Source organism: Microcaecilia unicolor, chromosome 6 (assembly GCF_901765095.1).
Source record: "Microcaecilia unicolor chromosome 6, aMicUni1.1, whole genome shotgun sequence".
In the NCBI taxonomy this organism is placed as follows: Eukaryota; Metazoa; Chordata; class Amphibia; order Gymnophiona; family Siphonopidae; genus Microcaecilia; species Microcaecilia unicolor.
The window spans coordinates 262,869,442-262,880,194 of record NC_044036.1 but is presented as its reverse complement, the minus strand read 5'-3'; the positions used below and the strand labels follow the sequence as shown (position 1 = coordinate 262,880,194).

The window sequence follows — 10,753 nt, the reverse complement described above, 5'->3', positions numbered from 1 at the left end:
GGTGCAACAGCTGGCTTGATAGTTCAGTTGGCAGCATAGTGCACTGCCAACTGGGCTCGATTCCTAAACCTTAAACCTGCCCTTTCTTTCTACCTCTTAGACTAACCAATTCAGGATGCTATGGGAGCAGGGATTCAAACAGCTGCTTGGATTGAAGGAGTTGTCTTCACCATACAACAGCAAAAAGCAGAGTGCAGGAATGTTGCATTCCAGAGTCATATGCCCTGTGGTAAAACTAAACAGGCACGGGAAAGTGTTAAAAAAAAAAAACTAAGGGCCAGTAAGTATAGAAATCCAATTTAGAGCCCGACCAAAACTTTCAGCCGAAACCAAAATGTGGCAAAAACTAGGTGCTTGATTTCGGCCAGAATGGAAACCGAAACTACTACTACTAGAAAAAGGCCCGAGTCTGGTTGTGTGGATGTGAACAAATTTATTACTTCTACCCCTATTACCCGAAGCAGCAGCAGTTAGAGCACAAATTAACTGCTTGAAGCTGAAATGAATAGGAGAGACTGCTAAGATAAATAGGCTGCTTGAAGGGAAGTTATGCTATGCATGCTATTTCAATGCAGTCTCAGAGCCTTAAGTTGTTCACATGTGAAAAACTTTTGCTAGTAAACGTATTGAATCTGAATCTCTTTGGATCCAAGTTCTATTTGGTATTAGTCCGATATACTGATTGCACTCTTGGGGCCACTTACTAAAAGTTAGTGTCTTACCCATAGCAGCAGCAGCAGTTAGCACACTTTTTTTTGCTTCCATCCAGAGTGAGCTTCTTTTGCTACTGGAGTTGAGCTGCTGTCAGAGCAGGTGGTTGCTTCTTTTACTGCCCAACGTAAGCTCCTCTTCTGGGGCTGGGGCGGGGTTTCAGCAACCATGGTAAACAAGAGACCAGTTTCGGCAGTAACAGATACCCTGCAGAAAGCTTTTTTTTTTTTTTTTTTGCAGAAACAGAAACTTGCTGAAAACAGTTTTGAGTCGATTTTCGAACCAGAACTGAAACTGAATTTTGATTGGGTTCTAATCCAATTGCATCACAACAAACAGAGGGGCAAAATTTAACACTGGCTTACTGGTCATATATGAAGGCATTTGCCACTGATAAAGCTGTACTCAATCCAATTTACTCAGCTGGCACTTCCTGAAAATGAGATTAACTAGTGATTACTTTGTTTTTAGTGAAGTAAAATGTGATTACTCTGGAATGTTGTTCTTATTATCCTACTTTGTAGATATTTTTATTCTGTATGTTTTATTATGATATAGTATTGTGATTTTAGCATTTTGTTTTCCTATATTTTGAAAAATTGTAGAATATGATTATATTGTATACTGCATGAAGCCCCTTATAATGGACAAGTGATTGAGCCCTTTGAGTGACTTGTGGTCATTTAAAAATACAATTTCTAGGACAAATTTAAAATTTTCAAGCAAAAGTTTATCCTACCATGTTGCAGACCTGCTCCTGTTATCTTTGTTTTCATTGCATTATTGTTTTAAAGGTGTTTTGGCACTTGTTTGCATCATGACAACTTCACAGTAAAACAGTTAACTCAAATTTTATCCAACCACGTAAAAAAAAAAAACACACACAAAAAACGACTATTCAGATTATGCCGTAAAGAAATTAGTGTATTCAAATAGCTAGGTATGAAGTAGCTAGTGAGAGTGAGGGTTGTGACTGGCAGCATGAGGGATTTTTTTTTTATGTTTCACTATGTAATTAGATGCTGAGTTATCCCTCTCCCCCCTCATCACACCCTCCCCGGGGTTTATCGGACAGACTTGTTCCTCCTGCTCCCAGTGGATGGTGCACAGGGCCGAACAGATGTAAGCTCCCCACAGCAGGGAGCAGAGCATCAAGGATGATTTCTTTTTCACTGATTAATTACTTTACCTGTGGCCATTTCCTGACCTCAGATACCATTAGATTCTGTTGTAGGTATGATTACTAGAGATCCATTCACCTACTGCCTGTAACCCTCCCCACACCCCCTTCCTAGTTCCATTCTTATTGTTTTTATATTTGGTCATTTTTACCATTGTTATGCTGTGAATAAAATGTAAGTTTTATGTTAAACTATACCTGCTGTACACTGCCTTGGGTGAATCTTCATACAGGAAGTTAATAAATCCAAATAAATATTAATGTATGTTTCTATATTCATATGTAAACTGCTTTGGGTTCTCTGTTGGGGAGACAGACACTGTACGAGTCAAAGCAGAAATAAAAAATGCAACTCTGATTCTGTAGTGTTGTTTTGACATGGTCCTGGAAAATCTGCTTTACACTTCTAATTTATATAAATATTCTGGGGATGTGAAATCTATGCTTGGGGCAGGAAGATGGGCCAGGGTTCAGATAAGCATTGCTCTCATTAACAGTGCAATCCTGTAAATTACCAAACATCTTGAAATATTTCCTATATGACTGGATATGCTTCATTCTCTAACCATATACTCAGAGGTTGATGCAGAAGTCACAAGACACAGCCACTTGCCAATAGCTGAGCACACAGGTTCTACCGTGATATCAGCGAGAAAATTATTCCACAGTGACACAGTAAGCTAATGAGATGCAAATTCAAAGTACACAGAACTTGTGCACTAATCAGGGAAAGCCTGCTGGACACATATGCACAAAGCATCCGAAGAAAACAAAATGCCAGCACATACATGAATAAACATTAGCCTCGCAAAAATTTCCACAGGGCTCATATTTATGCACAGAAAAGGGATGGGACTTGATATACTGTCTTTCTGTGGTTACAATCAAAGTGGTTTACATATTATATACAGGTACTTATTTTGTACCTGGGGAAATGGAGGGTTAAGTGACTTGCCCAGAGTCACAAGGAGCTGCAGTAGGAATCAAACCCAATTCACCAGGATCAAAGCCCACTGCACTAGCCATCAAGCTACTCCTCCACATGCAGATGTGTGCTGGTACTTTCGTTTTCTTTGGATACATGCACAATGTACCGCTGTTACTTCTGTTCTGTTTTTTTTTTAAGTATGGTCACAGAAATAAACAGGCAGTAAAGCTCTCTTGACTAACCCTTTGTCACTGCCTTTGACTTAGCGGTGAATTTTTCCCACTATGCATGCATTAGAATCAGTTTACTTCTGTGTATGGTGGCAGAATACCTAATGGTCTCTGTGATGGAAAATATTAAAAATTGCTTTTCAGTCTTGCTTTAAATCGATAATACATTTTTTAAATCCCCTGTCTTTGACCAAAAGTGACTTTCCTGGTATATCTCAAAGAATAGGCTGGAATGTAAGGTACATCTCAAGAACAATGTATAAGATAAAGCACATCTTAAGAACAATATATGAGATAAGGCACATCTCAAGCACAGGTTGGAATGCCTCTGAAGCCAACTTGTGCAGGAGGGAGGCGGGGTATGCTTGCGGTTCGGGAGATAAGCCACCTGGCCAGTGGTTTGTTTACCTGAACTGAGAGCATATGACTGAAACCTCATGTACATTCCTGGATAAGTTTTAGCTTAATAAAAAAGGGGCTTTTTGCTGAAGAGCCTTGGGGCTCATTCTGTGGATGGACGCATCATGCAGAAAAGATTTGTTCCTGGTCATATGGAGACTTTGGGCTTGCGCTGCAACGGGCCCCCCAGCTGATGAGATAAGGGCCTGAAATTCCTGACCAGTGATGTTATATATATATATATATATATATATATATATAGTTTTACTTTTCTATAGCCTTCCTTTAGTAATGTACTTGATTAGTGTGTTTATTTCTTAATCACTGTGATGCAGTAACAATAATGACATATACACTCTCCAATTAAAGTGCAAATAGTTTCATTTACCCAATACGAATCTAACAGAATCTGTAGTATTTTAATTTTTGAGCAGTCTGTGGTGATCAAGTGAGCAGGCTGCAACATCAAAGCAATAGTCTCATTACAATGCATTTTAATATACTGTATTTGCTTATGTGTACCACATGAACTCCTGTGCTGAAACCCTTTCTGCATTCTGCACCTCACAGTAACCATGTGCATTTGCTCGCAATTGCTTTCTGCATCGGTCCCTAGTGTAGATCATATTCTCTAAGTCATTTTCAGGAAGTGGATTCTTAATGATCAGCAAAATACTTTGTCAAACAAATGAAGTTTTTATTGCTTGATAATTAAATACAAGTTTAAGGTTGAAAATGCAAATCAATGTGATCTTTAACAGGTTTCTTCAGGTTGCTAATGCTTTACCAGCTCCAAAAAAAGAGCTTGCTACCATATTTGGAAGGTTTCAGCTCCCCTTCAATAGGAGGGTTTGGTTCTGGTCTTGGTCGAGAGTGGTAGACATTTTCAGGCAGAGGCCTGTCTGTTTTCACTTTTGTGACCTAGAAAACAAAACAATTTTGAACTTTTCAGATAGATAAAATCAAAAAGATACAAATATTCTCATATTTACCACCTTTTTGAAGGAATTCACTCAAGGCGGTGTACAGTAAGAATAAATCAAGCATGAGCAATAGACAATTACAGCAGTAAAAACATTCATATAAGCAAAGTATGGCATAGTATACTACTTACAATATCAACACAATACATAATAGAACACTTTAATTGACAGTGTAGGTAGGTTATAAGCAAAGATGGAACATATAGATAGGTAAGAGAGTAAAAGGAGTTAGAAAATAAGGTGACTAATTTAAAGAAAGTTGAACATGAGATCTGAGAGATGGTTAACATATAGGTAGGTAAGATAATAAGAGGAGTTAGTCTTGTAACCTGTTCTCTTGTGCTTGACTGCTTAAATATTTTAAATTTAAATGCTTTACTTTTTGTCTATTAGATTGTAAGCTCTTTGAGCAGGGACTGTCTTTCTTCTGTGTTTGTACAGCGCTGCGTACACTTTGTAGCGCTCTAGAAATGTTAAATAGTAGTAGTAGTAGTAGTAGTATCTAAAGAGAAACAAAATACTAATTAAACCCCCCACTGAAGTTAACATTTACATTGTTTGAGCTATAAGAATAATTATTTCTTTTTTTTTTTTAAAGCTCCATTTTGGAAGCTATGAAAGCAGATTCAAATCTTCCCTTCTTATATCTCAAACTAGCCCACTTAGTGGAGCCGCTCCTTTAGCATCATGTTAAGGGTTACCAGACCAAATCCAGAAATCTACTTGTAAAATAGGTTGCATTAATACTGCCACTACAAACAGGAAAAAAAATGTATTCCACAGAAGGAAAAAAGACTAAAAGTACAAAGACTAAATATTTCCTAATTCTGACAGACTGAACCCTACACGGGCAGTGTTTCGGCACCCAAAGCCTTCATCAGGGGTTCTTCTAAGCAGGGGCATAGTCAGACCTCAGAGTGGGAGGGGGCCAAAGCCCGAGGTTGGGAGAACATTTTGAGTGCCGCCTCACCTCCTTGCCGCTCCCCCCGCAAAAACAAATACCTTTGCTGGTGGGGGTCCCCAACCCTCGCCAGCTGAAGCCTTCTTCAGCGCTAGTCTCCGGCGCAGCCGCGTTCGCTGCCCTGCTCTTCTTTCTTCTTGCTCCTCCTATGCACGCTGAAGCTTCTTCTCAGTTTCACCCCTGCCAGCCAAACCTGGGGCCCGGATGACATTTGCGGGGGCCCAGGTCCCTGTAGCTACATCCCTGCTTCTAAGCCAGTGGGATTATGTTAAAGTGTGTGTACCTGATGTACAGCTTAAACAGCCAAATCTAGTCATCAATGCCTCAGCAGCTTTCAAAGTGGCAAAACAAATGATTATGTAGAAAATCAAGCGACCAATAGTTTATACAATAGTACTTTAAAGGCAACATAAGGCCTAATTTCTTTTCTTCAAAGAGAATCTTCACTATGAAAGGCCACCATAAGAACAAAGAAGCAAGGATTATTCTGTTATAAAAAGCAGACATGATAATCTTTCTGAACATTTAAGTGAACTTAGAAATATACTGTTACCTTTATGTACCCAATATCAAATACATTTTTATTGATGAGCACCAGATCTGTACACTGGTTTTGCAGTTTGAACGCTCTCCTTTTAAATATTGCTCATTTTTAAGGGGTGACCAAAATGGATGAGAACAGTACAAAGACACATGGCTATTTGCATCTACTATCTGTACAAGCTAAAGAACACTTGCAGGTCTATTTGCTAAGCTGAAATGGAGAAATTGTGTCTTACCTGATAATTTTCTTTTTTTATAATAGCTTATTTATCACTTACAAACCTATCAAAATACATCAACATAGCAGCTTCACAACAAAAGTATGTAACATTCAGCATATGGCTAATTCAATAACATAACTGAAGCCAATAGGAAACAGAAAACTCCCCCCTTCCAAACTCCCCTCCCGTCCTCATTGGGGGTAGAGTGGCACTAATAGGATTTACAAGCCAAATAATGTTACTAATGTTGACCACCCTTTGTTGGGGTCAATGTGGATGTCTCCTGCCAGGTAATATAACTGTCCTAGGTTTGATGAAAAGATTTAAGAGTGTTTCTCCTAAGCGTCATCAGCTTAATCATCGGGTAGACAAGGTGCACCTTAGGCAGGAGGGCAGGCATCTTCCAAGACAAGGTCAGGAGCAATCAACCAGCTGTACCAATTAGATGAATCAAAATTCTTTTATATAAGGATACAGTAAAGAGTCCAAATATTAAGTAAACAGCCTGATGGGGATTTATTAAGTAGTATGCCCAGAATATCTGAAGCTACCTGCATAACTTGATCCCAAAACGTTTGAGCTGTGGGGTATTTCCACTAAATATGCAGAAAGGTCCCATGTACACCACAACCCCGCCAACACAAATCACAACCTCCCCCATACATAGCTTTAAGATGGGTATGGTACCATTGGTAAAGTATTTTGTAGCCATTTTCTATAATATGTGCCGCTATAGAAACTCGTAATAAGGAAGTAAGATGTTTCTCCCAGACTTTATAATCAAAAACATGACCTAGCGCCTTCTCCCATTTCATTCTTTGATGAGTTGGTAGGGGAAGCTGGAGTAATAGAGCCTGGTAAAATCTTGTGATGCTTTTTCTACTGCTACTCCCCTGTACTGCACTTTCCAGAGAAGTTTCCTCCAATCGTTGCTCTGTCGGTAGAGGAAATAATCAGTCTGTGTAAGATGTACTCATCCCTAAGCGGTTCATAAGTTATCACTTCTCCCTCTTCAACTCATTGATCCAATGTAGTCAAGCCCTAACCTGTCCAAGCATAGAAAGACCCAGCCTCTCGTCCACGGAGGAAGACCTCTGCATACGAGATGGCTGTAGCAGAGAAATTTGTTCTATTCTGTAGCAATTTAAGCCGGGTTTTATGGCATATAGATAGGGTTAATTGAGTAATAGGGATCCCTGAGCTATGGCGTACAGCATCCATGGATAGCCAGGGAATTACTCTTAAGGGGGTCTCCCCCACCAGTAAGTGCTATTCTATCTGAACCAAGGATTTATGAGTATCCCATATCTAACTTGTGAGATATCTGAGAAGTGCCGCCCGATAGTAGAACTTAAAGTGCAGCAGCTGGTAAAGCATTTGTTGTTGTAGCCTGGGTGTTTTTTTTTCTGCCATATATAGCTAAATACTCTTATGTAATCATCTAAAAAATATATCTGTGAGAGGTTTAGGCAGAGGAGTAAAGATATATTATAATTTAGGGAGCACCAACATTTTCACCGTTTGAACATGCCCAACCCAAGATATATTCAAGTGTTGCCATCTGGTTGCTTAGAAGACCATGGTAATTTGCCTCAAAGTTTGTCCAGAGTGCCAGTTAAATGGACCACCAAATATCTAATATGCTGAGATGCCCATTTAAAGAGAAACTCCTTTTTGATTGCTATCTGATCTTCTTCAGAGAGGGATATATTTCAGCAATTCTGATTTTGTGGGGTTAATAGAAAAGCCCGAGACAGCCCCCAAATCTTTTATTATAGTCACAACCTCTGGCAGGGAAGATAATGGTTCAGTAAGGGTAAACTCTACATCAGCAGCAAATAGTAAAATCTTTTGATGAATACCCCGAGGTATTCCTCTGATCTTCTCATTCTAGTGCACTAATTGGGCTAGGGGGTTCCATCGCTAGCGCAAAAAGAAGTGGTGACAAGGCACAGCCCTGCTAAACCCCCCTTGCCAGGCTAAAAGTTTCAGCATATCTCCAATTAATATGTAGGCTAGCCAAACGCGCTTGATAAATAGTAAGTATCCAATACATAAATCTCCCCTCTATGCCCACCTTTTGCAAGGTAGCAAATAGATATGACCAACACACCCTATCAAAAGCTTTTTCAGCATCAATACCTAGGATTAACGCTGATACGTGGTCATGTTTCACCTGCCAGAGGAAAAGACATACTTTCCTAATATTGTCGAACGTCTGATGCCCTCTAATAAAGCCCTCCTAGTCATCGTGAATAAAGTGGGGTATGTAGTGTTTGTAAGCGGTGTGCCAAAAGTTTTGTGAATATTTTATAACATCCAAGAGGGAAATGGGTCAGTAAGAACCACACTGGTCCGGTGGTTTCCCAGGTTTAAGTAGGACGGTAACCCCTGCCAACCTCCAGGAGTCAGAAAGAACCGCCCCATCTTCCCAACTATTAAATAAGGCCGTTAATGGTCACACTAGATAATATTTGAAGACCATCTAGTTCAGCAGCCTTGCCAGTAGGCATATCCTGAATGGCCCACAGGATTTCCTCTTCAGAAATTGGGTTAAATAGCTCAGCAACCTCACTTGTGTCAGGGCAAAATCACTGTGGACAAGAAGCTGTCTATGGCAGACGATGAGACATGGTGTTCAGGTGTATACAGTTTTGCATAGAATTGTAAAATGGCCTGCTGAATCTGTTCTGAAGTAAGGAAATCTCTCCCCCAAGGGTCCCGTACCTTAAGCACCGAAGTACATAACTGCTGCTTTTTCAGCTTGTGAGCTAATAATTGCCCTGACTTGTTAGCAAATTCAAAGTATTCCTGCTTTAAAGATTGCAATTCGATAGTGATTTCCTCTAGATCCAGCGCCTGTATGTCCGAGCATAACTTAGCCATCATTAGAGACTGCTCTGGAGTGAGACATCCTGCTTTATGCCTATGTTCTAGCTGGTAAAGCTGATGGTGCCAAGTCAGTTCTCTGTTGTGCTCTAAGGCGTATAGCATGCTTAGTCATTGCAATAATTTTGCCCCAGAGGACTTAACGCTTCCCAAAATACCTCTGGTGAGACATCAGGAGTATCATTAAAATCAAAATAATCTTTTAGAGCTGTCTCTACCTGCTGTGGGTTCTGGGGGTTTAAAAAGATGGTATCATCAAGCCTCCAGATCCAGCTGCCCTTAAGGAGCTCCAGCAAAGGTAAGCTTATACATATGGGGGCACGGTCTGCTCAAATCCTGGTTTCAATAGTTGAGGAACACACCCTGGGTACTAGGGGGTCCACAAAGGCGCGCTGAAAAAATGGCTTGCGGTGGTATAGGCGTGGGTTTTGGGTGCGCACTGATCCATTTTTTAGCGTGCCTGTAAAAAAGGCCTTTTGTCAAAAATGGATGTGCGGCAAAAACAAAATTGCCGCACATCCATTTTGGGTCTGAGACCTTACCACCAGCCATTGACCTAGCGGTAAAGAAGCCGTGCGGTAATTACCTACACGTGTCAAATGCCACTTGGCGTGCATCCATTACAAGTGCCCGAAAATAAAAAATATTTTTCAGACATGCATATTGGACGCATGCCAAAAAATGAAATTACCGCAAGAGCCACGCGGTAGTTGGGTGGTAACTCCATTTTGGCGCACGTTGGGTGTGCGTAGACGCTTACACGGCTTAGTAAAAGGGCCCCTCAATCTCTCCCCACCAGCCACATATCTATCTGAGTGGGTGTTATGAACATCAGAATGATAAGTGAAATCTCTCCCTGGGGATGTTGAAAATAACAAATATCGATTAACTCCTACTCTGTTAACAATTGGTGAAGATGTTTCCTATCAGCTTTGCCATAATCTACAACCTAGGTAGTATTAAGCACTGTCATAATGAAGTCTTCCCCCCCCCCCCAACTATTAATGTCTCAGTGGCTTTTTGCAACAGCAGACGACTTAGCATTTGGAAAAACTGGCCTTGATCGTTATTGGGGGCATACACATTTAGTAAAGTATACACAGATCCCGCTTGCTCAATATTGAGTAACAGGTATCTCCCCTCTGGATCACGATGAACATCACGTATCCCAGGTGAAAAGTGATTCGCAAATACTACATCTACCCCATTAATTTTAGCCTTCCTCCAATTGGAAACAAAAAATAGTCTGTAATTTTTACGTTTAAACAAATTTTCATGCATACAGAGCAGATGTGTCTCTTGTATAAACTCCACAAACATGAATAGGCGGTCAAGCTTCTTTGAAGTATAGTTGGCGCTGTTGAGGGGAATTTAACCCCACAACATTCATGGACACCCATAACTGGGGTGTATTCATAGGAAGAATATAAAAAGAAACAGCACAAATGTAAACAGAAAGACCCAACAGGCCTCAACTGTGACTCTTTTATAATACACATCCTTAGCAGGGACATCCTATATGTCCACCCTCTGTACAGTAAAGATAGCAAATTCAACCTACGTGCCCCCCCCCCCCCCCCCAGCAAAGTGCCCATCATCAAGTTGAGCCAGGAAGTCAGCAACTCCACCTCCGCTGGCATATTAGATCCAACAAGCGGGAAATATTCCCAGAACAGTCATTTATTTATTACACTTGTACCCGCGCTTT

General features: G+C 40.4%; 1 protein-coding gene across 1 annotated transcript in view; it reads right to left on the bottom strand.

The window, feature by feature from the left end:
• Positions 1 to 4,124: 4,124 nt before the first annotated feature.
• Positions 4,125 to 10,753, bottom strand: part of NDUFA8 (NADH:ubiquinone oxidoreductase subunit A8) — a 68,568-nt gene continuing 61,939 nt past the window's right edge. Inside the window, exon 4 of the mRNA XM_030207411.1 lies at positions 4,125 to 4,369. Within this exon, the coding sequence (XP_030063271.1) occupies positions 4,232 to 4,369 (138 nt within the window). The 3' untranslated portion in view covers positions 4,125 to 4,231. The remainder of the gene's footprint in view (positions 4,370 to 10,753) is intronic.